Below are 27,677 nucleotides of genomic sequence, written 5' to 3'. Positions count from 1 at the left end.
TACTTCAGCCTCATCTCTCCGCTTCCTGCGTTAGGACTGGAACAGGATTTGGCCTAAGCTGGATGCCTTCGCTAGAGCAGGTGTGCCTTCCTGTCACTCCCCCCGCCCCTTCTTGTACAGGTGACTGGCTTCCAGTTAAAGGGACTTAAAGGGACCCTTGGGGGAGGCTCGTGCAATGTCAGTGCCCAGCTGTGCTGCCAGGTCACAGCTCCCACCCCCAGGCAGTGAGTGGGTTTGCTCCCAGCCCTGAAATGCTGGCCCCCCTTTTATTAAGGAATTGCTTTGCTTCCAGAACACTGAAAGGGAGTGAACTTCTTTCCATTTACTGTAACGTCAAAAGCTACCCAATTACAGTTACTTTCCTACCATGCTGAGTGGTTTATAGACTTCACATGGAATAGGGTGTCCACATCCTCAGCTGCATGAAAGGATTCTTGAGAGGAATGCTCTCGCCCCCAGCTCGTGGGGCTGATGAAATCTGGCTCCCTCTTCTCTTCCCAAGTGCAGCATTTTCCTTTCGCGTTTTCATGTAGTCGTTCTGAATGCCTGCTGTGTGCCCGCCACTGTGATGTGTGTTCTGTGGGAGGCAGTGCTGAACCCGTGATGTTGTGAGCACTGAGATTCTATCCTTTCATGCTCACAGCAGTCTTGTAGATCGCTGCTCTGTTTACCCACATTTTAAATGCTTGTTTCATTTTTTGAAATTAATTTTAGAGAGAGAGGAAGGGAGAGGGAGAGATAGAAACATGGATGAGAAACATCCACCAGCTGCCTCCTGTACGCCCCCTACTGGGAATCAAACCCAGAATCTGGGCATGTGCCCTGACCAGGTAACAAATCAGCAACCTTGTGGTGCATGGGACAGTGCTCAACCGACTGAGCCACCCTGGCCAAGCTCTATCCCCATGTCATAGACGAGGAAGCGTTTATAGAGGAGGCGCAGCATCGTGGAAGGGATTGACCCAGACCCCACAAAGAGTACCAGGTAGAATGGAATCTGAACCCAGGCAGCCCATCTCTGGAGCCGGTGCTTGGACCCTGCCTCTCGCCAGTGAGTGGGGTCAGTTCCAGTGCAGGGAGGAAAAGGCGCTGTGGGAGGTGGGCTCTCAGACACATGGCGGAAGGCACCCAGGGGTGAGCTGCTCTCCGCTGTCCAGGTGTGAGTGACCAGCCCTTTCCTGCATCCCCCCTCATTATTGTTTCATGACGTCTGTCTCCATCACCTCCTGGTATACTCGTTAGTGTGTTCTGTCTTCCCAAACAGATGTCCCCTTCCTAACACATTGCGGACCAGTTGTTTCATTGCTAGCTTTACCCAGTGGCCAGATAAGTTTCTATTGAAGGAGTACAAAAAGCGTTTTATGTAAATGGTAAAGGCACGCTTTAAAATTAAATACCCTTTGCATTTTGAAGTTATTTATTACATGTTCTTGCAAGCTGATATCTTTTTAAAGAATTCTCGTGATTGGCCACAAGCTTTAGAACAGAAAACACGAGAATTCTTGTGATCCGTCCGCAATATGTTGAGAATTCTGTTATTATTTTTATTTTTTGTTGTTGGTGGGTTTTTTTCTAATTACCCCCTTTACTACCCCAGTGCCTGTCACATAGAAGGTTCTCAAAACAAGTTTGATAAATGAATGAAAGTCAGGCATCTTTGCACAGGACGAACGCCAGGCTCCCTCACTACTCACCACCACGCCCTCCCCCCAACCCCCACCCCCCCTCCCGCCCCTTGCGCTCACCAGAAGTCCCTGACAGGGTCTCATTCCAACTCTCCATGACCCGCTGATTGACCCCCATTTGACCTCTCTTAATGCATATGTTGTCCTGGATTTTTCGCATTACATGTTTGAACAAGGTAGTAATTATGCTTGTACTGCACATTAGCTGTCTTCAGTTTTGAAGAGACTCTTTAATTGCTTAAGGCCAAGGGTTTAAATTGGGTGAGATTCCACAGGATTTGGGCAGGCTCCTTAGGGGAGTTCTAGCGTGAAACATGTCCTCATTTTGAAACAAAACATAGAAGCAAAGAAAGTTGCCCAGTACAAAAACAATGTCTCTGCTTGCTTCCTATGGTCAGAGTTCTTAAGTTTTTGTACACCCTCAGGAGTGTGAAAATCAAGGGCAATTTGGGATCTGGGCTACAGTTATGTTTTTGCAAGAACGATGCGACAGTGGCGTTAAAGGTGACTTGTTTCACACGTTTCTGGCCCTTGGCTGGGTTTGATCACTGGTAGGTAGATGCCCAGGGGGAGCATATGTCTCAAAGACAAACGTGGGCTTAAATAAGGACAACCGGGTGTTATTTAACTTAGGAGTGCTCTTTCCTCCATCCTTCCTCTTGTTGACCTGATGAAATTAAATCTGAGAAAATGATGCCACAGTGGGGGCAGGATTTCTAGCTCCATCGCTATCTCACCTGACCTCCCTGAACCCAGGTTTCTCTAAAGCAGCGGTTCTCAACCTGTGGGTCGCCAACCTGTGGGTCGCGACCCCTTTGGGGGGTCGAACGACCCTTTCACAGGGGTCGCCTAAGACCATCGGAAAACACATATATAATTACATATTGTTTTGTGATTAATCACTATGCTTTCATTATGTTCAATTTGTAACAATGAAAATACATCCCGCATATCAGATATTTACATGACGATTCATAACAGTAGCAAAATGACAGTTATGAAGTAGCAACAAAAATAATTTTATGGTTGGGGGTCACCACAACATGAGGAACTGTATTAAAGGGTCGCGGCATTAGGAAGGTTGAGAACCACTGCTCTAAAGGGAGGCTGAGTAGCCTTCTGTCCAGCCCCTGGGGCTGTGGTGAGCATCAGCTCAGGTAATAGAGAGATTACAAATGGAAGAAAAAACAATGATGATTATAATGATCACAATGGGTTCAGTCATTTACATAACATTACTTGACAGTACGGTGCCAAAGATAAAAACTGTACAATCAAAACCTCTCCCCGTTTATGACTTAGTTTGGGGAAAGCAAGGATATAGAATAAACAAACTACCTCCAAAATAAAAGGGACTGTTGGATTTTATTATTGTATTTATTTGTAGCCAGGAGTGCTGCTAACCTGGTTACCCAGCTCCCCAAAATCTTGATTTGAATGGTTGGGTAGAAGTAAGGATTTATAGAGAATGATAGCTGGAGACGTTCATCAGTTTAGAATTGTCCGAAAATGATGAAGATTTGATGTTAATGGCTGAACCCGCACTCTGATGGGAAGCGCACCTGGCCTGACAGAGGCTGTGACTGACAGGGTCCCCGTCCGTCTCTCGATGACCTGCGGCCGCCCTGACCGTGGTGCTCCCACAGCACGGCTTTCTGCACCGGGGGCCCCTTTTGTCGCTCTTGGTCTTCGTTGTCCATACCGTTCATGACAGGACAGTCTGCCCTCGGGTGCTGCTCCTCCCGGACTGGCTCCTGCTTTTCTGCACGAGTGCTCTGTTCCTGTGCTCATTCCGTGGATTTGCTCTTCTGCCCTCTGCTCTGGTGGCTGCCATCTCCACCAGCCACGGTCATGAAAGTGGAATTTAAAAAATATATATATGTATATTTTTATTGATTTCAGAGAGGAAGGGAGAGAGATAGAAACTGATGAGAGAGAATCATTGATCGGCTGCTTCCTGCATACCCTGCCCTGGGGATGGAGCCCCCAACCTGGGCATATGCCCTTGACTGGAATGGAACCCGGGACCCTTCAGTCCGCAGGCCGATGCTCTACCCACTGAGCCAAATTGGCTGGGGCAAAAAGTAGGGTTTTTAAAAACATCCTTAGCAAGATAAGTAGCGTTCTCCTGGGAACTGGATCTGACATCAAATGCGCACATTTGCACAGAATCGTGCACTTCCTGTAGAAAGCCACTACGCACCCCTCCCCAGACTGCTCCGCCCTGAGTGCCTCTCACCCGGACTGTGGACAGTGTGCTCCAAGCGCTGGCCCAGGGCCTGCAGGGTCCAGGGCCCACTGGCTAGGTTCTGGCATGGGATGGCTGGCGAGCTGTCATAGCAAAGGTAGGATTCGAACTGCACTTTGAATGATGAGTGGGATGTTGAGAACAAGAGGTTATGGAAGAACACCCAGAGTCAAGGTGTAGAGGCAGGAACACATCAGGTGGGTATGTTTGGTTCGTCTGAAGAAGTGTGAGCACGTTTCAAGCGACTGTATCAGCAACACACACACACGCACATGCACACATGCACACATGCACACACACACACACGGCAGCTGATGATATGTTTCCATCCCAGGCACCAGACCCAAGGAGACACAATGTTAGGTAAGCAAACACCAGTGTCCCAATTCCAATAGCTGGGCGGGAGGGCTCCCTCTTCTCAGCCTTTCTGTTTTATCCAGGTCTTCAGTTGAGTGATGAGGCCACCCACGTTTGGGAGGGCAGTCTGCGGAGCCAGTCTCCTGATTCAGATGTTAATCTCACCCACACATGGCAGGCACACCCAGAATAATGTTTGGCCAAGTGTCTGGGCACCCGTGGCCCGGTAACATGGACACATAAAATGAGCCGTCACCGACCCACAGCAATGAAATAAACGCAGTGGCAGCTCCATGGCAGAGCGCTAAGGGTGACGGGGAGAACGAGGTACCACGGCACGGATCACTAGAAAGCACTATGACACTTGTTCCTGATAGTCGCAGAATGGGTTTATCACTTGGTTTAATTTTTTTAGAAAAAGTGTTATATTTGATTTCCCCGTCAGGTGTTAAATACGGAATCCCTATTTCTCTCCTTGCCTCTTTGTTTTGTACTCTCAAACAGTATTAACGGAGGGTTTCCCCCCCAAATCATTCTACTTGTGCCCAAATTGAAATACTAAGAAACAGTGAGGTTTAAAAAAATATATCACACACTTCCACGTTTTCTTTTTTAAATAAAAATGTAAAACGGCAACCATTTTTTTAAAAATGAAATATCCTTTCCAATCGTTTGTTTTTTTCCTACAAAACAAAACAAACAAAAACACGTACTATAATATCTTCCATCTCCATTGACATCTATTTCTATATCCAAGCTTTGTAACTCTGGGGGCTTGTGAGTTTGGATGTCAGATTGGGGTTTTGAGTATCAGAATGGTCCAGATACCCAACTTTGATAAACATGACGCACGGCAGTTATGGTTATGAGGGTAGATGTTTTTGGAAGAGAACAAATATTTGAATAGTGAGAGGGGCCACAGTCTGAGCCTACGTGAGGGTTCTCATTTCCCCCGACCCTAGCGGCCTGCGTGCCTGCGGAAGTGGCCCCCGTGGCAACACAGACTCTGTTCCCATCCCCCATGAAGCGAATGGCCACAATGTATTGGGTCAGGTTCAGCTCAATGAATAAAATGCAACTTAATATTGTGAGGTCTCCAGTGAGTACCAAAGCCTCTTAGCAGGATAAGTTCTGTACCTTGAAAAATAGGTTTTGGGGGATTTTTTGGTCAACTCCATCACTACCTTTGTTATTATTACTATTTTTTAAATCCTCACCTGAGGATATTTTCCCACTGATTTTTAGAGAGAGTGGAAGAGAGAGGGGAAGACAGATGTGAGAGAGCACATTGATTGGTTGCCTCCTGCTCGCCCCCCAAGGAGAAGCCTACAACCAAGGAATCGAACTCGGGACCCTTTGGACCGAAGGCCGACACTCTATCCACTGAGCCAAACCGGCTAGGGCTGCATTTGTTATTTTTGTGGCACATTCTTCAAATGCTTTGAAACCACTAATATCTCTTTGTGGAGGTTACCTGGCTCAGTCACCTCAAGTTACACAGTAATCACGTGGAGATGGAATTAAACTCTAAATGTCTGTATAACACATGGTTTTTAGACAATCTCTTGCTAATTTTAAAGGCGTAAAAAGATGTTAGGTCAAAAACAAAAAACAACCCCAATAAATACACGTAGGGGGCGACGGTAAAGAACCTCCCTGGGGGAGTGTGCCTTTCGAATGAGAGAATAGAGCAGAGATTGCTTTTGTGAATTTACTTCTGAGTAAAATGCTAGACTCATGGAATCTTGAAGGAATTGCCCAAATATGGAGATGGCCTTTGCCTTTATTTTTAAACAGTTATCTTCATGACCTGCAGTGGATCTTTTTCTTTTTTGAAAAAGAAGTAATTTGCTATTTTAAAATTTCATGGCAATGACCTTCTGCGCCACCTAAAATGGGCGGATTTGGAGGACTCCATTCTCAGCCTCCATAGGAATGTGCTGGTAGCTAACAGCCAGCTCTCCCGGGTGGGGGTGGAGGAGGGCTGGTGTGTGGCACTTGCCCTTGCCCCTGGTGTAAATTCTCCTGTCACAGCCAGTTTCACGCTGCCAGCAGCGTTGTCAGCCAGCCCACAGGAGACCGTACAACTTCTCGTCAGCTCTTATGAGCCAGGCAAGCCCTCCCTAGAATTTTCTAGCTCTCCTATACTATTTCCAACACCCAAACACCTCCCATCCCAGCATACACCAGTAAACTCTCTCTCCTTTAGCTAACATTTCACATCTAAAGTGTTGGGGGACAGTGAACTTACCCACACCTACTAACTAACCAGCTGTTTCTGGAACTTAAGCACCATGATTTCTGTTTTCTCTCTTAGCAACTTTATTTATTTACTTTTAAAATATTTATGTTGATTTGTAGAGCGAGAGGAAGAGAGAAGGAGAGAAAGAGAGAAACATTGATAGGAGAGTGAAACATCAATTGGCTGCCTCCTGCATGCCCCCCCCCCCCCAGCCCCGGGAACAAGCCCAAAACCCAGGCATGTGCCCTGATTGGGAATCAGACCAGCAGCCTTTGGTGCAGGGGGCAGTGGGTGCCTAGCCAACTGAGCCACACCAGCCACCTCCTAGCAGCTTTAGATCTCTGATCACCGCAGTTCAACCTTCTTTAACTTTTCTTGTGACTGATACACGTATCGGGAAATATTTGGGACCACTCCCGCCTTCACGTGAACCAAGTGGTTGAAAACATTAGCATGACTATTTTTTACTTATAGTCAAGTGTATCTTTAAGCCTTAGTCATCTCTACTGTGGGTAATCAACACTAATAAAAGAGAAAAATGGTAATTGGCGTACGAGCTACCCTTTTCATTGGCTAATCAGGACTATATGCAAATTAACTGCCAACTAAGATTGGCAGTTAACTGCCAACAAGATGGCGGTTAATTTGCATATGTAGGCACAATGCAGGGAGGCGAAAGGGAAAGCAGGAAGAAGCCCCCTGCCACTGACAGTGATCAGAAACCCAGAGGGGAGCTAAGAGCTGGGGGGCAGGGCAAAGGCGGCCTTGAGGCCGCCTTTGCCCTGCCCCCCAGCCACGATCGGAGAATCAGGTGCCTTTTCCGCCCTGGCCAGTGATAGCAGGAAGTAGGGGTGGAGCCAGCGATGGGAGCTGGGCACGGTCGAAGCTGGCAGTCCCGGGAGCTAGGGGTCCCTTGACTGGGCCTAAAGCGAAGCCCACGATCGTGGAGCCGCTGCAGCTGCGGGTCCCCGCTGCCCGGGCCGGACGCCTCAGCCAGAGGCGTCAGGCCTGGGCAAGGGGCCGATCCTGCGATTGGAGGGTGATGGGGGTCAACGCCTGAGGGCTCCCAGTATGTGAGAGGGGGCAGGCTGGGCTGAGGGACACTCCCCCACACACACACCCAGTGCACGAATTTCGTGCACCGGGCCCCTAGTGGGATATAATACAGAGAAAAGAATCACGTAATTCCTTATACTTAGGGAGATACCAGGGGACCCAGGAGCTGAGAAGGAATGTATATTTTGGAAGGGAGGAGAGGATGTGTGCATACATATGATCTTTATAAAAATTAAAGTTGATTTTTTTTGACATTTCTAAGACTTTATAGAGTTGAGAAGCCAGAAGTTAGGACAGACTCATTTCGCAGGACTTCTGGCTTGTAGGTTGTTGTTCTCTCATTGTTTCCATGGCTCCTGTGAGAAAGGAGGATAGAAGGTCTGCTGCCCTTTCTGTGGCGTAGTTACAAGTGCTTTGGGGTGCTTTTTGGTTTTGTTTGTTTTTCTTTTCTGTTTGTTGACACAGTCTTTTAATAGGGATTTCTGGTTTGGCAGAATGTTTGTTACCTGGAAACCATTTCAAACTTCTGTCAGTAAGATTTGTTGTGATACGATGGCCTTTTCTTTTCTTAAAATAATAGAAGCTTTAAAAAAAAGAATTGTGTAAAGAGAGAAGCATATTTTGTTTGGCTTCACCAAAATGCCCCTCGGCTCCGGGCAGCCCAGCGCTCCTGCCTGAGACCAGGCCCGGAGCAGGCAGGGGAGAGGGTTGCGAAGTGAGATTTCGGTTGGGGTCCGTGCATTCCTTTCCTTGTGACTGTGTTGTGGGTCGTAGTCGGCCCAGCACCGGGCGGCTTGAGGGAATTTCCTTAATGAAACTCAGCAGTAGGAGGTCTATGTCCTTCAGATTTGCTTTGCTCGTGGCTAATCTGAAAAAGATGCAATTTTTTTTTTTTGAGACCGTTGCTTTTTTTTCCTGGAGTCTGCATTCTCAACATGCTGCTCACCAGGACAGAACTTGTCAGGACATGTTAGATACTTTCATAAACACAGTCAGGCTACTCCAGAATGGTGTCATCAAATGTCGCCCCAATTTTATGTTTAAAAAGGACGAGGTCAGTGTCATGACTGGCTTGAACCAGTTCAGGTATCCAGTGGGGAAGGGACCCACTTTCCTGGCATAATTGAGTTGTGTGTCAGAAATAGAAACGGCAAGCCTGCACGTGGCACAGTGATTTCTCTACGCTTTCCTCTCGGGTGTGAAGTGGAATGCGTGTCCCACAGCTCCCCTGTGACCTGTGTGGTCCCCTTACGTGGATAAAGCAGAGACCACGGACACCTGTCGAAGGCCGCACGGCGGGTGGAGCAAAGCCGGAATGCTTGCCCAGGAATCGCTTCTTTTCTAAAAAAAAAAAAAAGTATTTTTTAAATTGATTTCAGAGGGAGGGAGAGATAGAAACATCAATGATGAGAGAGAATCACGGATCAGCTGCCTCCTACACGCCCCCCACTGGAGATTGAGCCCAACCTGGGCATGTGATGGAACCGTGACCTCCTGGTTCACAGGTTGACACTCAGCCACGGAGCCACGCCGGCCGGGCTGTGCTTCCAGTTTTAGGAAGATCATGTGTCCTCCGAAACGCCGAGACCTCCGTGGACAGAGAGGATTTGGTTTGTAGCCGAGACCCATACAAGGTTTAACGCACAAGATTTCATTCTCTCACATAAAGAAGTTCAGAGAGAGGAAGTCGAGGGCTTTCAAGGTGGTTCCTCGAGTTGTGAGAGCCATTCTTCATCTTCATGGTCCACACGGCTGCTGGGGCTCTGGCAACAACACCCTTGTTTCGGGGAGCAGATGGATGAAGGGCAGAAGCAGGGCCTGACCTTGTAAAATCGCCTTGAATAAGGGGCGGGGGTTCCCAGAATAACCATGTGACTGACGCTGTCTTTGTATCTCATCATCCAGACTTAGTGTGGGCCACGCCTGCCTACAGGGAGCCCAGGACGGGGAGCTTCATGGCTTCTCCATCCTTTCGAGCCTTTTCTGTGGACGATAGCCAGAAACATTGCCATCCTCGGAAAAATGTCTCAGAAGTGAAAACTGTTACTGTTAGTCATGATAACAGTAACTCATATGTAAGGGATCACAGGCGCTGTCTTCCGCAATTTATATGAACCACCTGACTTCACCTTCCTTAGATGTGGGTGGTATTATCCCCATTTCACAGAAAAGAAATTGTGGTTTAAAAAAAGTTACGTTTTGCCCAAGGTTCTGTCTCTAGTAAGGGGTGAGCCGGGGCTCAGAGCCAGACTTGCCTTTTTCCAGATTCCAGGCATCCAATCACTGCGCTGCCTTCTGCCTCTCAAGTGTTAGCGTGGCCATTCATTCATGTCGGCCCTGGGATGGTGTAGAACCTGCTATCCTATTTGTGGTTTTATAGTCTTTAGCTCTTTACCCTTTCCATCCAACACACACACACACACACACACACACACACACACACACACATTTATTTTTCCAAATCCTCAAGTATGTCTGCTTATGTAAAAGAATGTGACTTTCTATACTTGATTAGTTCATTGTAAGTTGTCTTTCTGTATTTGGGTCAGGAGCCTGCATGTTAGCATTTTGGGCAGTTTAGAGGAACCCTCGGAGCTAGTGGTGATCACAGAGTGAGTAAGGAAGAGCCCTTCCCCACAGGCATTGACAGCACGATTCTGTAGAGGATGGGTTTTAGACGAGCCTCGGAACATCCAATTATACTGTGACTCTGCATGTGAATCAGAGCTGCCCTGGGTGTGCACACCCAGGTGTCCTGGTAATTACAGGTGTATCGTGGTTACCTCCAAACGGCCACCCACCCCTTCAAAACATTCCCAAGAAATTAGGTAGAGTAAACAGGCAATTCTATTTTAGTACTCCTTATAGTTTCCCCTTAAGCAACACTACTTATATAATGATTTTGGTAATAGAAGCTGAATCTTAATTCACATAAAGTAGATATGGGGTTAATTATAATACCTACTAGAGGCCCAGTGCACGAAATTCGTGCAAGAGTAGGCCTTCCTTCCCCCGGCTGCCGGCACCGGCTTCCCTCGCAGCCCCAGCTTCGTCCAGAAGGTCGTCTGGAAGGACGTCTGGTCTAATTAGCATATTATGATTTTATTATTATATATTACTTTGAATGTCCACTTGTAAAAACAATTCAGTTCCTATCTTATGAAATTTTGAATAGTGGCAGAAATAATAGACTATTGTATTAGAAATCTGAGTCAGATGGGGCTGGTGGTGACCTTTGACCGAGCCTGCCGATACAAGCCTGTTTAAGGGTTACCCTCTGTGTGTGTTTTCCACAAGGACCAGGGAAGAAAGACATTGTCCTGACAGGTGAGGAGGAAGAGAGCTTTGCCCAGGGCTGCAAGGCTGGCGACACTGTCTCCTACAAGACTTCCGTTTCTTTATTCCAGTCTTTGCCACCTGGACATCGGCTATCGAGAGGAGGGACGGGCAAGGATTCTCATCTTGTCCATTTATCAGCTTTGTTCTCTAGTGCGTCTACTCCTTGAAGTTATTTCTTTACAAAGAAGTCCTTTTTTCTTATCTGGGAGCTCCCTGCCTGTGGTTGCCCCCCGTTCCTGGTCACGTGTGTACAGAAGCACATGTGCGTACAGAAGCGCTGTGCTCCATCGTGGGAAGGGCTGTTTCTGGAAAGGCATAAATGCAGTCGGCAACAGGGTCTGCCTGGGCCCTTTCGTTCCAAGTGTGTAAGCTGCTTCCGTAACCGAGCCCCCTCCGTTTGAGAAGTCGGTTTCTGCTGAGGCTGTTGGCCTGTCGCAGGTGCCCTGACCCGTGGTTAACGAGTGAAGAGTCTCCCGGCTTTCCGCACAGTCCCTTTCATCTTGGATGACCTGATTAGCTTTATCTGATCGTGGGAAACATGTTTCCTAATTGTCCTTGAGATCATGGGCTTCGTTATTACCTGGAGTGAATTTCACTTGGAAAACTTATACCACTTGGCTCCTAAAGGCAATGATAAGTAGCACTTGGTGTTGATCTTTAGAATTAAACAAACAAACAAAATGGTTAAAAAGAAGGCTTCCCTACACTGTATGCAGTCCTTATCTCAGCACTGAGGGAAGTGGCTTATGCTCATTCATGACGTCATGTCACCAGGGATTCTGCAGTCAACACAGTAGGCATGGTTTCTTCCCACTTATTATGGGAGAAATGTTTATTATGAAAGAGGGGACATGTTTTCATAAGGAATCTACAGAGAGAACTTCAGGGGCTGGCCCAGAGTCACTGTATCTGATAACATTCGTATGAATGCGGGATTGATGGCAAAACCGGAAGGCAAGGAGGAAGATGTTTTAAAAATATATTTTATTGATTTTTTACAGAGAGGAAGGGAGAGGGATAGAGAGTTAGAAACATCGATGAGAGAGAAACATCGATCAGCTGCCTCCTGCACCCCCCCCCTACTGGGGATGTGCCCGCAAACAAGGCACATGCCCTTGACCGGAATCAAACCTGGGCCCTTCAGTCCGCAGGCCAATGCTCTATCCACTGAGCCACACCGGTTAGGGCCAGGAGGAAGATTTTAAAGTCTTGGAAACCCGGTCGGAGGGTGGGATGTTTCTCCATTGGTAATGGGTAGCCAGCGGGGCTCAGGATTGGAGCAGGGATGTAATCTAGGCACTCAGAAAGCATAATTCTGATCCTAGGTGCCGTCCCATGAGGAAGGGCAGCGATGGGGGTCCCCTGAGGAGCTGGCGATGCTTGCATGCCCAAGAGAAAGCCCTGAAGTAACGGGCTGTGGCCAGGCTGGGCCGGGACAGAGAGGAGACACTGCCGTGGGAAATGGGGGGCTGGTGCTGACTGCATAGGAGGGGCAGCCGATGGCATTGGGAGTTTCAGGCGAGCAGACTTTGGGAGTAATTCTGGATGCAGTAAGCGCTTAAAGAGCATCAGTTAAGAGAAGCCCGAATGTGCTCTCATGTGACTTCTTTCTCAGATCCTATCTTTGATGACTATCGCCTGGAGTATTTCCTAAAACCAGGAATAAAGTGCCTTCCTGCTCTCCTCATTCCAGATCCAATGGAAACATGTCTTTCTCTGTTTTTGTCTTTTCAGGGGGTGTGGGGGCATTAAGGAGAAATTCTCCCAAAATTAGGAGAAAATGGAGCTAAGACCATTACTCACAAGTGAGAAGTGGCAGCTCAGCTGAGAAGTGTGTGGCTGCACTGACCACTGCATGGCTTGTCTCCTAGGCGTTCTTTGTCGACCACAACTCCCGGACCACCACGTTCATCGACCCCCGGCTCCCCCTGCAGAGCGGCCGGCCCACGAGCGCACTGGTGCACCGGCAGCACCTGACCCGGCAGCGCAGCCACAGCGCGGGCGAGGTGAGTCACGCCCGGGGACCCCCGACAGACCGGGGCTGCTGACCCCGGGACCCCCGACTGGGGCTGCTGACCCCGGGACCCCCGACTGGGGCTGCTGACCCCGGGACCCCCGACCGGGCTGCTGACCCTGGGACCACTGACCAGGCTGCTGACCCCAGGACCCCCGACCGGGCTGCTGACCCCGGGACCCCCGACCGGGCTGCTGACCCCGGGACCCCCGACTGGGGCTGCTGACCCCGGGACCCCCGACCGGGCTGCTGACCCCGGGACCCCCGACCGGGCTGCTGACCCCGGGACCCCCGACCGGGCTGCTGACCCTGGGACCACTGACCGGGCTGCTGACCCCGGGACCCCCGACCGGGCTGCTGACCCCGGGACCCCCGACCGGGCTGCTGACCCCGGGACCCCCGACCGGGCTGCTGACCCTGGGACCACTGACCGGGCTGCTGACCCCGGGACCCCCGACCGGGCTGCTGACCCCGGGACCCCCGACCGGGCTGCTGACCCCGGGACCCCCAACCGGGCTGCTGACCCTGGGACCACTGACCGGGCTGCTGACCCCGGGACCCCCAACCGGGCTGCTGACCCTGGGACCACTGACCAGGCTGCTGACCCCGGGACCCCCGACCGGGGTTGCTGGGTGCTCCAGGGGGTGATGTGTGGCTCCCCCGCCCTGTCTCGCTTTCCTGGTTTGACTTACAGATGCTCATGTGGAGGCTGGGGGGGCTGGGATGTTGACAGGGCTTTGGAGACGCAGGGAGCCCACGTGCCCAGTATAAGAAGCAGCCTATAGGAGGGGAGAGGAAAGAAACGAGAGGTTTTCTTACATTCAGAGGCTAGTGAGAGAGAATTCATAATGTGATGAAATACGTAAGAGGGGATGATGAGGCTGACTGGTGTGGCTCAGTGGCTGAACATTGACCTATGAATCAGGAGGTCACGGTTTGATTCCCAGTCAGGGCATATGCCCTGGTTGCAGGCTCAATCTCCAGTGTTGGGTGTGTAGGAGGCAGCCAATCCATGATTCTCTCTCATCATGGATATTTCCATCTCTCTCTCCCTCTCCCTTCCTCTCTGAAATCAATAAAATATAATTTTTTTAAAATATATTTTATTGATTTTTTACAGAGAGGAAGGGAGAGAGACAGAGAGTTAGAAACATCGATGAGAGAGAAACATCAATCAGCTGCCTCCTGCACATCTCCCACTGGGGATGCGCCCGCAACCCAGGTACATGCCCTTGACCAGAATCGAACCTGGGACCTTTCAGTCCGCAGGCCGACGCTCTATCCACTGAGCCAAACCGGTTTCGGCAATAAAATATAAATTTATTAAAAAGTGGGGATGATGAGACCTTTTGCCCACCTAAGGGCAGCTTCACAGGAAGGAAGGAACGTGACTTTTAGTGGGCTAAGTTTGGGTAAAATGTCAGGGAGTTTCTTAAGTGAGGCTTGGTGGATTCCATAAAGATCTCTTGCCAAGGCGGGGGGATTGTGGCATTCTCACTCAGTAATATTCTTTAAGATTGAGTGTATCCGAGAGTTGATTTATGTACTGGAAGCGTCCAGAGAAAATGGGTGGAATTAAGAATTCCTGAAATTTCTATTGGCTGGTGTGCAGGGACCCATGGCAACCACACGAGGGCTCTCGAATAGCCTAACAAAACCAGAAGTCACCCTTTCTTGCTTCTCCTTTTCTGTAGAGGCTTAAATAAAGAAAAGGAATGCTGGAGGTCACATTTCTTCTCCTTCTACGGATGGACGTCTGCTTTGGATACATATCCTCACTTCATATGCATTGTTTCTAATAATTCCCTTTGACAGATTTAATTCAGGTTATTTTCCTGCACGCCTCTTCCACACCGATGTGCATACCCTGTTTTCAGTACTGGATTGCGAGCCACATACTTCCGTAGCCTCTATTATAAGAAACAATTATGAGTGCTGTGAGTAACTGGACTTGAGACATCAAAATTCCACTCTGGAATTCCCCCTCATCCTCTCCACACTGGCTCTCATGAGTCCAGCGTGTGTGCTGGTTGTAAGTGCAGACACAGAGGAGTGTGCAGGAGACGCTCATATAAACATGATCTACTGCAGGATGAGGCAGCCACAGAAATATGTATGCTTTACGAGCAACTAATAAATCTTGACCTTGCTCTCCTGCAAGCCTCTGTGGTGCAGTGGGCGATGCACACAGCGTTCCTCTGACAGGCAGAACACTCACCTTTGGACCCGTGCACGGCGTGGAGCAGTTAGGGCGCTGCCTGCCTCGCTCCCGTGGCCAGTGCACTCGAGCCACCGTCCTATCTCGACTTCACCGCATGGAGCTGACTGCTCACTGCTCAGGGCTGCGCGCGTGAGATGACTAGCTGGACTCACATTTTCTTTCCATGATCTAGACCAGTGGTTGGCAAACTGCTGCCCCTTGAGCAGCCGTGGGCAAACTACGGCCCGCGGGCCGGATCCAGCCCGTTTGAAATGAATAAAACTATTGAAAAAAAAAAAGACCGTACCCTTTTATGTAATGATGTTTACTTTGAATTTATATTAGTTCACACAAACACTCCATCCATGCTTTTGTTCTGGCCCTCTGGTCCAGTTTAAGAACCCATTGTGGCCCTCGAGTCAAAAAGTTTGCCCACCCCTGCCCTTGAGTGTGTCTCTTCCACAAAATACCACGTGCGGGCGCGCAGGTACAGTGCGATTGAAACTTCGTGGCCACACTCAAAGGGCCAAAGAGCTGCATGTGGCTCGCGAGCCGCGGTTTGCCGACCATGGATCTAGACTAGTTCCATGATCTAGAAGTAGCCCGTTGTGGGAGAGGGGCCCTAAGGTGCATGTTAACATTTGAGTGACCATTGCTCTTTGCCTTGATGGATACTGAGCCATGGGGAGAGGTACCCCATAAAGACGGAGCGTTGGGGCCCGCCTTGTTCAGCCTTTTTGAGGGGACACGTGTCCTGGCACCGCGATGGAAGGTGCACTTGAGGCAGCGACAGGCTCAGCTCTCAGGGCCTCCCACGGGCTGGCCACCGGGCAGGAAGGGGGTGTGGGGTGTGGAGTGGACCTCCGCTTTCCTGGGAAGTGGCAGCAGCAGCATCCGGACAGGAGGGAACATGCCTGTGGGCGACAGCAGCGCTAACTCTGTGACTGACACACGAGACACAGTTCACCCTGGAATCCCCCCCAGACCACGGAGTCGCGGGGATTCATGCCGCGCGTGGGCCAGCAGCTCCCGAGAGGCAGCGTGAGAACCGTTCAGTCCCATGGACGGACTGGCTTCCCAGCCCTGCTCCTCTGCTCCGTTCGCAAACACGCAGGTGGCGGGATGGCGGCATCTCTTCCATCCACCGGGTGATACTGACCCACACCTGCAGTGGCTGCATGGTGCTTGTTTCAGTGATACGCGTCCATAACATATGTTCCCTTCCTGTGTTCTCATCGAGGAGACAGCAGATGAAACTAAGCCTAATACAGATGAACAAGCACGAGTGATAAATGCTTTCAGGAGGGCCATCTGCTCGACACTGACCGTGGGAATATCCCCTGGGGATGAGCAAGCCGTGCAGGGTGGGGAGACATTGCCAGTTTCAGGGCCTTGGGAAAAACCCTCCCCAAACCCCACTCAGATGCCCGATGTGCAGATTTGAATGGGTGAGAGGAGAAGCTCTGTTTGAAAGGTGCTGATGTATAAATCCAGCGTGTTATTTTGCCTTTCGTTATCTTAACGCTACTGTTCCACTGTTGTCTTAAAAGGCTCCTGTGATATCAGGGTGGGGGAACGCTAACACGGAGCGAAAGCAGTGTTGGCATTTCCTCTTCAGAATATTTTTTGTTTGTCTGCTGGTATGAATGAGTGTGTGAATCTATAATAGGCCCCATAACTAATTCAGGTCAGGGCAGCCCCATTTGGCTCCTCCACACCTGCTATGATTAGCTCCCTGGGTGGGAGGTTCAAACCAGAAAGAGCTGCTGGGCCGGGCGCTCTAATAGGCAAGCGGAATTGCTCCTGAGCAGATAATGCACCGGCTCAGAAGCCCACATGGAGACGGCTGCCCCAGGCCCCTCCTCTGGGAGGCAGGATCCCCGACCCACCGGGGAAGGCAGGTGCCCCCTGGCTCTGCCACGATGTGATCTGTTTGTCCCACACGGGTCTTTCTCCGCGTGTCCCGTGGCAGGTTTGGGTTCTGTCGGGCGGAAGTCACCCCTGCTGAGCAGGTGTGCTGTTTAGCTCCTGCAGCCCCATCATCATGAGCATGTGGAGCTACCCCTGTTCCATACAGTGAGCAGTCACTGCCCCTGCCCCTCTCACGGACCCGGATGTCCTGCCCCTCCACTCAGTTCAGCAACTAAAGCAGAGCTTTTGGGAATCTCGAGCCAGCTCCCCCGCTGGCATCTCTTCTGATCAGTTGGTATCTACCAATGCGCATCGCCCTAGCCGGTTTGGCTCAGTAGATAGAGCATTGGCCTGCGGACCAAAGGGTCCTGGGTTCGATTCCTGTCAAGGGCTCGTACCTTGGTTGCAGGCTCCTCCCCTAGCCCGGGCCCTGGTCGGAGCGTGTACCGGAGTCAAACAATCAGTATGTTCTCTCACATTAATATTTCTTTCTGTCTTTCCCTCTCTCTTCTACTCTCCCTAAAAATAATGGAAAAATATCCTCGGGTGAGGATTAACCAGAAAAAGAGCAAAAAGAAAAACGTGGCTCAGGTGCTGATAGCGAGCACGCGAGGTCTGGGTGCAGAGCCTAAGGGATGCTTGTGTCTGCAGGTAGGAGAGGATTCGCGACACGCGGGGCCGCCCGTCCTTCCCAGGCCGTCCAGCACGTTCAACACCGTCAGCAGGCCGCAGTACCAGGACATGGTTCCAGTGGGTATGGCACCCCCTCCCAGAAACCTCCACCCCTGCTTCTTGCGCCAGCCTGTCCCGTGCATGCTGTGCTAGCACTGCCCCCTTGTCCGCCCGCTGCTCTTGCCCTGGACTCAGAAACTCTGTGTCATCCCCAAGAAATTGATCTGAATCCCAGAGCACTTAGGTCTTGTACAATCCTCTAGGACAGTGGTTGGCAAACTGCGGCTCGGCAAACTGCAGCTCGCGAGCCACATGCGGCTCTTTGGCCCCTTCCGTGTGGCTCTTTCACAAAATACCGACTTCTGTGCATGGGCCACGAAGTTTCAATCGCACTGTATGTGCGCGCCCGCACATGGTATTTTGTGGAAGAGCCACACTCAAGGGGCCAAAAAGCCGCATGTGGCTCGCGAGCTGCGGTTTGCCGACCACGGCTCTAGGAGGAGATTTTTTAATGCCACGCTCTGCCTTTTCTGAGTAGAGCTGTTGCATTAGATTGTTGAAGTTAAAGAAAAACAAGTTGTTAAGGGTTTCTGATATTTGAGAATTCACTCAGTTATGTGATTTAAATATACCTATATTTCTGATTATAAATAAATGTAATCAAGATGAATCATCTTAAGTAACAAAAACTAGTTTTCTTGATAAAAAGAGGTATGACAAAAGCCCTTAATGAATTTTAAGTAACTATTTTTAAATTTCTATGGGCATTAGGCAACCTTGGCTAAGATAAATTTTTTTTTAACGGATAGTTGATGTTGCTGATTGTGTTGTAGGTGTTGATATAGTTGGTTTGGTAAAGAGCTGTGTGTGGCTTGATGGCATCTATTCCCACATAGAATTCGGGAATGGCTTGTTCTCTGCATTTTGGTAGTAGCGGTTGCTGGCGACTGTTGCATTTTGGGGACTTGTTCTGCCTCTTTACCTCCCTGCATGGCTGATAATGTAATCAGAAGATAGTTATCTATTTCTAAAAGTTACTTATGAAGTTGATTTTGATAAGCAGTGGCTTGAAATGATTAATAGATGGAATCGTGGTGATCTCACCTTGCTAGTTGATGACAAATATGACTCATCAAATGAGTAATGAATGGTAAAGAAAGTCACACCGGATAGATCTAAGTCCAATGTTCATAACAGCATAGACACAGCGTGGAGTTTAAGTGTTGGTAGTGGCTAGAGTGCCAGGAGTATTAACCCGGAAAACAGATTTTTAAAAAGTTTGGATTCATATGCACAAAACGAATAGCAGGTTGTTTGTAAATGTTGTCCTGTTTTCTGATTTTCAGCTTATAATGACAAGATCGTTGCATTTCTGCGCCAACCCAATATCTTTGAAATTCTGCAGGAACGTCAGCCTGATCTCACCAGGAACCACTCACTCAGGTAACCATAGTATTGGCGTTTGGTGCAGAGTGCGTACGCCCCAGCTTTAAATCTTCAGGAACAATGGTCATCGTCTTGGAAATTTACTCTTTCTCTCTGGCATGCTGTCCAGAGGCATCTGGTCACGAACACTTTATGTCGTCAACGCCAGGTCACTGTAGTCCTGGCTTTTCTCTGTTAAGCACAAGGATGGAATAAAATTGACTAAAGAACCCAGAACCTTCTTTAAAGAATATGGAAAAAAAAAAACACCCACAAAATTCACAGCCAAGAATGCCCCCTCGATGTGCAGATTATAATGAAAATAACAAGACACGAACCTTTCTGAGTAGCTTGAGAAAACAAAAACAACAACATAGCGCTTGTTGAATTGAGACTCATAAAACTCTAGACTTGGTATTCGAATTTTTCCATAATAAAAACACGGCCGAACCGAGGAGGGCACCCGAGGAGGGAACCCGGTACCATCTACAGTCCCGCATTCCCCTGCACGAACCCTTTCTTCTCAACAGGCCTTCCACGCCTCCGGCTTCAAGCCCGGTGGTACTTTCCTGAAAACATGCTGCTCCTTTTCCCTGGCAGGATTTTTCTCCTCTTCTGCGCTGGGCAGGAAAGACCTTGCCTTCGGAACCCAATGCCATCCGCCCCTCCATGAGCGGTGCACCCTCCCTGTGTACGCTTCCTCTCAGGAGCGAGGCTAGGTTTTCTCAGCGTCCATGGTGAGATGGAAAAAGTGGGAGTTAAGGCGGACAGTCTGCCAGAACTCCGAGCCCTTTGGGTTTACACGCCACATTCACTGCTAGAAATGGGTCTGCCCCGGGGTGCCATCCTGACGCACAGCAGGGACCCTCAAGTCCTTCTCTACTTGGGGTGCCAGCCTGTGTTCATCAGGATCGTCTGGGAGCTTTATGAAGTACAAGGTGCCAGGTCTCATCGCCCCCAGCTCCCCTCCCTTCTCTGAAGTTGTACCCCCTAGTCTTCCACACCCAGCCCAGAAGTTTCATTCAGGAGGTCTGGGGTAGAGCTCAAGCATTTACTTTTTAAAACCTCTCTCTATAATTTCATTGGCGCTGCCAGGTTTAATAAGCTGTGGTCTAGACACTTAATTGCCTACTTAATCATGTAATATATCAACTTACCCTTCATACTATTTTGGTTCTATGACTTTTGTGCTTTAATTAGACTTTTGAGCCTTTATGCTTTATTTTTAATTCCATTTTAAGCTCCTTAAAATAGGGATGTTATTCAAATCATTTTTTTCTCTTCTTTATGCTCAAATATCTAGTGTAGCATTTTGCATATAGTGAATATATATATGTGTATATATGTATACACATATATATATTTATTTGAAAATAAATTACCAAATATCCTTCTTACGATGTTTTCAGTCTGTCTCTATTTTTTCCTGAGGTACTTTTGACCTGCAACATTATATTAGTTTCAGGTGCCCAACATAATGATTTGATATTTGCATGTACTGTAAAATGATCACTGCAATAAGTCTAGTTAACATCTGTCACCAAACATAGTTATAAAATTTTTTCTTGTAATGAGAGTGTTAAGATCTCTCTTAGCAACTTTCAAATATGCAACACAGTATTATTAACTGCAGTAGCGATTTTCAAACGGTGTGCCACAGAATTTTTAGAACATGCAATACTATTTATCCAGGAGCACTGTTCTCTTTTTCCTTAGATTGCCAAATAAAAAATGACAACAGCCCTAGATGGTTTGGCTCAGTGGATAGAGCACTGGCCCATGAGCTAAAGGGTCCCGGGTTCGATTCTGATCAAGGGTATGTACCTCGGTTACAGGTTCCCCCGCCCTGGTCAGGGTGTGTGCAGGAGTCAACCAATCAATGTGTCTCTCCCACATCGATGTTTCTTTCTGTCTCTTCCTCTCCCTTCCACTCTCTCTAAAAATCAATGGAAAAATATCCTCGGGTGAGGATTAACCAAGATAGATAGATAGATAGATAGATAGATGATGGATCTCTCTTTTTTAAAAAAAGTGACAACAGCCAGCACAACAATATCTGTCCATTGTGAATACATTACAATTATTCCGATTTATTTTGTCAGATCAGCAAGGAATAGATTTCTTGGTGTGCCGCAGACCTTCAGTGCTAAGCTTATGTGCCATGAGCTGGCTGGGAAAGGCTGAAGATCACTGAACGAAGGTCACCATGCTGTCTGTCACGTCCCAGCACTTGTTTCCTTTACCACCGGAGTTTGTACCTTTAGACGCCACCCATTTCACCCTCCCCACCCACCCCGCCAGTCTGTCAGGTCTCTAAGCTTGTCGTCACCTTCTAAAGGTCAAGTCTGACACGGCAGCGGTTGCTTACCCAGAAATCCCAGTTTCCCATTAGTTGACCTCTAATCAAGTCTGAGTACTTTCCCCAGCCTGACACGCAGGCTGCTCTAAATCCCACCGAAATCACCAAACCATGCACGTTACCATTCTGTACACTTGTTTACTGTGGCACCCACTCAGTCGTGCATGGTGCACCAGAGGGCCTTGCGTAAGAAGGCCTGGTTAATCAGACTGAGAAATGAGCTCCCGGTCGTCTCATGAGAGATATTGCAGATTCTGGACCACAGAGCCTTGTATTTTCTTGCTAACAGTTCAGGCAGGATCTGCGCACCATTTTCCATCATGAAGAGTAGCCATGTTTGGGGCATGTCTGTTCCACTATTGATTTTTGCTGTATTGTTGCTCTTAGGACGAAAACAGTTCTGCAAAACACCATCTTTTTTCAGTAGCTCTGTGTGGGCCAAAGGAAAACATCAGTGTAGAGTCGAGCCTCAGTGTTTCCCCCCAAACGCGAAAGAGTAAAAAGCCATCCCAGAATGCACAGTCACTATGCTAGCACAAAATAGTTTCTCATGGAATCTGCTGTTTACATGTATGTTTAGATAAAGTGAGAACTTACTAGTGAATCAGAGGCATTTCTTACAAACGAAGTATGCATCCCGTCTATGTTAATAATGTATTTTTTGTCTCTCTCGGTGGACTTAAATAGTCACGGAAACTGTCTACAGAAAAATTAACCTAAAATTGAAACCTCCTTGTTCATACACATCGTCCCACATACAAATGGATACTATGAATGTACCCCATTGAATTAGTTAATTAGTTATTACTATCAGTTCCTTGGGACACATTTTACTGAAAACATTCTCGCAGGCTCATAAGCGTGTCATTATATTAAAAATCAGGTGCCTTATGTGTCTGACTTTGATCATTTATCATAGAAATGGCTTAATAGTATACCATCTGTGCTTAAAGTGTTTTAAAATATCTTGTTTTTTTCCCCTAACACAGTGGTCGGCAAACTCATTAGTCAACAGAGCCAAATATCAACAGTACAATGATTGAAATTTCTTTTGAGAGCCAAATTTTTTAAACTTAAACTATATAGGTAGGTACATTGTTATTAACTTAATGAGGGTACTCCTAAGGCTTAGGAAGAGCCACACTCAAGGGGCCAAAGAGCCGAAGTTTGCTGACCACGGCCCTAACATATTGATTCTTATGTATTTACATTCCAAACCAAGTGCAAGCTACATGAAATCAAGGTCAGCGTCTTACTCGTCTTTTTAATCCTCATAGGACTCAGAGGGGCCAGGTCCGAGGAAGTCCCTGGGCAGGCCCTTTAAGAGGAACTGCCTGAGACTCCAGAAGACCTCCCCGCCACCGACTCCCCGCATTTCACTCAGTCATAATCGCTGCCGATTTCCACAGCCAGAACTTATAGGACCTTCTCTTCCCAGCACTTGAACCCTGGGCTGGGGGGCCTGGTGCGGGGCCAGGGCCCTTTGCTCTCCAGGGGGGACCTCCTCGGCCAAGACATCCCTCCCGATTGTCATCCCCCACACGTGGGTGTGGGACCAGCCTGCTCACATCAGCCTCGAAGTGGCTGCCTCTCCGTCCACATCCTCAGCTATAGGACTTCTGCTCGCTGCGCCTCAGACAATTCTGAAGCATGGTGGTTCTGTAGTCTAGCTGTACCTTTGAGGTGGTGGTGGGAGGATGTGAGCATGCACCTGCCTGTGCGGCCATCTGGACTGGGCAGCATTGTTTTGCATATTGAGATGAACTTTTGAATAATGTTCTCAACTTTTAAAATACATAGAGAGTTGGCCTGGCCAGTGTGGCTCAGTTGGTTGAGCATTGTCCTGTGGACCGAGAGGTCGTAGGTCCGATTACCCATCAGGGCACATACTCAGGTTGCAGGCTTGATCCCTGGTAGGGGTGCATGCGAGAGGCAACCAGTCGATGTTTCTCTCCCTCTCCTCCCTCTCTCTCTGAAAAGCAATGAAAACGTATTTAAAATAATACATTGGGATTTTCACAGGGATTTTTTTTTATATTTACTGTGGATACAATTAAAATATACTTTTCTACTTTCTCTTTTACAACCATAACATTTTTTCGTGTATTGAACCCTTTCATTTCTTACAATAAAATTTTCTTGTTTATTTAAGAACTCAGCATTTCTTGTCTCGGTTTTCCAAAGCATTTTATGTTTTTCTTTCTGTTGTGGGTGGATTTTTTTTTTTTTAAGTCTTCTAAACAATGATTACCAAAATGTGGGAAACCACTAGTTTTTATGGTATTCTTTTCTGGAAATTGGTACTTCGAGGTTTTTTGTCCTTGCCTTGACATTTTTCATTACCGTTTAGAAAGCACTGCCATATCCTTATCTGTCCCTTTACACGCTTTTTACTGGCTTGCTCATCCTAATTGCTTCATATTAACTAATTTGTTTGTTTTTTAATATATCGTTATTTTAAAATAAAATGACAGGAGATGTAACAGTTCCAATTCCTCAATATATTTTCATTAAGCCACCTGTTATCAAATACATAATAAAATAGTAGAATTCATATGAAAATAAAATTCTCTAGTTATACGTGCTAGGATATCCTTGATACTCATTCCTCAGAATCACAATGGACTTAGGTCCAAGCTCTTGGAACGCCTTAGGTAAGGTGTCTCATAACCAGATTCTTGTGTGTAATAACTAAACTCTACTTTTAGAGCTCAAACGGGCTCTTCTTCATTGATAGTGTTCCCCACTAGCTATTGAATGATGAGAAATGTAAAACCTTCATATTTGTTAACTCTTCGGCACTCACAGAGTTAGTTCAGTTTTACAGAGAGCCCATCATTTTGTCGACTGCTTATCGTAAAAGTACTCAACAAATATTTGTGGAATGAACCAAGACAAACAGTGTGGTTGCAGCAACCTGCAGAAACAGGAAAAGGAGTCCGGCCCAAGGTTTCTAATTTGGTCCTGTTTTCAACAAATCTTACAGCTATTGAAAAATGAATAAATAATTATGAGGCCTACCTAATGATATACACCATAGCTAAAAATTATTCAGTGCCATCACGAAATAGGTTCCATGCTAAGTACTTTAGTTTCATTCATTCATTTAATCCTTCCCACAAACAACCCTTTGAGCCACGCACTATAATTATGTTTATTTCAAAATGAGGAAGCCAGCAAAGAGAGTTAAGTAACTCTATGTTTCAATTTTATTTCTTAATTATTGTTTACATTCAGTGCTTCCCGTGTACAGCCTAGTGGTTCGACAGTCACCTACTTTACAAAGTGTTCCCCCCAATATTTTCAGTACCCACTGGCACGGTCCAGAGTTATTACAATATTATTGATTATATTCCCTATGCTGTACGTTATATCCCGTGACTATTTTGCAACTACCAATCTGTACTTCTTAATCCCTTCATCTTTTTCACCCATCCCCCCAACCTTCCTCCCCTCCAGCAACCATCAGTCTGCTCTCTGTGTCTATGAGCTTCTTTCTATTTTGCTTATTTGCTCATTTTTGTTCTTTAGATTCCACGTATATGTGAAATTGTATGGTATTTGTCTTCCTCTGACTGACTGCCTTCACTTAGCATAATACCCTGTAGGTCCGGTCCATCCATGCTGTCACAAATGAGAAGATTTTATTCTTTTCTGTGGCTGAATACTATTCCATTGTGTATATGTACGTACCACCTCTTCTTGATGCATGTGTCTGTTGATGGGCACCTGGATTGCTTTCATAGCTTGGCTATTGTAAATAATGCTGCAGTGAGCACATACTATAATCATTCGAATGACTGTTTGGGGTTTCTCTGGATATACAAGGTGTGGCAAAAGTAGGTTTACAGTTGTGAGTATGCAGTTTATTCTTGTATTATCTATTAATTATTTTATTTTCCATATGAACAACTGTAAACCTACTTTTGCCACACCCTGTATATACCCAAAAGTGGAATCATTGAGTAATGAGGCGATTCCATTTTTAATTGTTTGAGGACCCTCCATACTGTTTCCTATAGGGGATGCCCCAGTCTGTGTTCCCAACAGTGCACAAGGTTTCTCTTTTCTTCATGTCCTCAGCAACACTTGTTGTTTGTTGATTTATTGATGAGAGCCATTCTTACGGGTGTGAGGTGATATCTCATTGTGCTTTAAATTTGCATTCCTCTGATGATCAGTGACATTGAGCATTTTTTCATAGGCCTGTTGGCCGTCATTATATCCTCTTTGGAGAAGTGTCTATTCAGCTCCTTTGTCCATTTTTCGATTGGATTGTTTAAGTTTTTTTTTTAAATATATTTTATTGATTTTTTTACAGAGAGGAAGGGAGAGAGATAGAGAGTTAGAAACATCGATGAGAGAGAAACATCGATCATCTGCCTCCTGCACATCTCCTACTGGGGATATGCCCGCAACCCAGGTACATGCCCTTGACCGGAATCGAACCTGGGACCTTTCAGTCCGCAGGCTGACACTCTATCCACTGAGCCAAACCGGTTTCGGCGATTGTTTAAGTTTTTGATTGTTGAGTTGTATGAGTTCTTTATAAATTTTGGATATTAACCCGTTTTTGGATGTATCATTGGCAAATATGTTTTTCCATTCAGTGGGTTGTCTTTTTGTTTTGTTGATGGTTTCCTTCACTGTGCAAAAGCTTTTTAGTTTGATGTAGTCCCATTTGTTTATTTTTTCTTTTGTTTCCCTGGCCCAAGGAGATGTATCAGAAAAATATTGCATGAGAAAGGTCTGAGATTTTACGGCTTATGCTTCCTTATAGGAGTTTTATGGTTTTGAGTCTTGCATTCAAGTCTTTAATGCATTGTTAGTTCATTGTATATGGTGTAAGAAGGAGAGAAGGGAGGGGTGGTTGGGTGGATGGGTGGCAAGAGATCAGCCAAAGAATTTGTATGCATATGTACATAACCAATGGACACAGACAATAGATGGTAAAAATGTAGGGCAGGGAGCTGGGGCTGGCTAGAAGGGGTCAGTGGGGGAAAAAGAGGATGTATGTAATACTTTCAACAATATTTTTAAAAATGAAGATAGTCTAGTTCCATTTCTTTGCATGTATCTGTCCAATTTTCCCAACATCATTTATTGACTAGATTTATTTTACCCCACTATATATTCTTGCCTCCTTTGTCATATATTAATTGACCATATAGGTGTGGGTTTATTTCAGGACTCTCTATTCTATTCCATTGATCAGTATGTCTGTTTTTATGCCAGTACTGTGCTGTTTTGATTACAATGGCCTTGTGGTATAGTTTGATATCAGGTAATGTGATCCCTCCAACTCTGTTCTTCTTTCTCAAGATTGATATGGCTATTTGGGGTCTTTTGTGGTTCCATATAAATTTTTGGATCATTTGGTCTAGTTCTGTGAAAAATGCCATTGGTATTTTGATAAGGATTGCAGTCAATCTATAGATTGCTTTGGGTAGTGTAGACATTTTAATGATGTTAATTCTTCCTATCTATGAGCACAGTGTCTGCTTCCATTTATTTGTATCTTCAATTTCTTTCTGTATAGTCTTCTAATTTTTCAAGTACAGGTCTTTTACATCCTTGGTTAAGTTTATTCCTAGGTATTTTTAAAATATATTTTTTATTGATTTCAGAGAGGAAGGGAGAGGGAAAGAGAGATAGCAACATCAATGATGAGAGAGAATCATTGATCTGTTGCCTCCTGCATGTCCCACACTGGGGATCGAGCTAGCAACCAGGCATGTGCCCTGACCAGGAATCAAACGATGACCTCCTGGTTCATAGGTCAATGCTCAACCACTGATCCACGCCAACTGGGCCATTCCTAGGTATTCTTTGATGCAATTGTAAGTTCATTGTTTTCTTAGTTTCCTTGTCCAATAGTTCTAAGTAACTCTTTACATTCTTATCAAGGAACTGATTCATATCCATTTACCACAAATATTTTCCCCCAAACATATGGCTGGTTAATGTCACTTCTGTGTGTCTGTAAGTATACTGTGACCGTAATGGACCAGTATTTCCAAATCTAACCTCTATAATAGGACGGAGAAGGGAAAGCTGGTCCTGTCACTGCTTGGCTCCATACAAGTCAGACTGGACCCTGTGACTGCAGCAAAGACTGTGGATAAACGATCGGTGCTCATTTTCCTTCCTTGGCATCCCCCGCTAGAGA

The 27,677-nt window shown here is 46.9% G+C and overlaps 1 protein-coding gene across 13 annotated transcripts in view; it reads left to right on the top strand.

The window, feature by feature from the left end:
* HECW2 (HECT, C2 and WW domain containing E3 ubiquitin protein ligase 2) overlaps positions 1–27,677 on the top strand; it is a 264,600-nt gene that overhangs the window by 171,490 nt on the left and 65,433 nt on the right. For all 13 annotated transcript variants that reach the window (XR_009453721.1, XM_059702621.1, XM_059702618.1 and 10 more), the window contains 3 exons: positions 12,799–12,933; positions 17,704–17,806; positions 19,071–19,167. Coding sequence is in view for 12 of the 13 variants with exons in the window: in XM_059702621.1 (XP_059558604.1) it covers positions 12,799–12,933; positions 17,704–17,806; positions 19,071–19,167 (335 nt within the window). In the remaining variant the exon portion in view is untranslated. The remainder of the gene's footprint in view (positions 1–12,798; positions 12,934–17,703; positions 17,807–19,070; positions 19,168–27,677) is intronic.

Source organism: Myotis daubentonii, chromosome 7 (assembly GCF_963259705.1).
Source record: "Myotis daubentonii chromosome 7, mMyoDau2.1, whole genome shotgun sequence".
NCBI classification, from domain to species: Eukaryota; Metazoa; Chordata; class Mammalia; order Chiroptera; family Vespertilionidae; genus Myotis; species Myotis daubentonii.
Note: the sequence above shows the minus strand (reverse complement) of the source record. Positions and strands in the feature narration are given on the sequence as shown.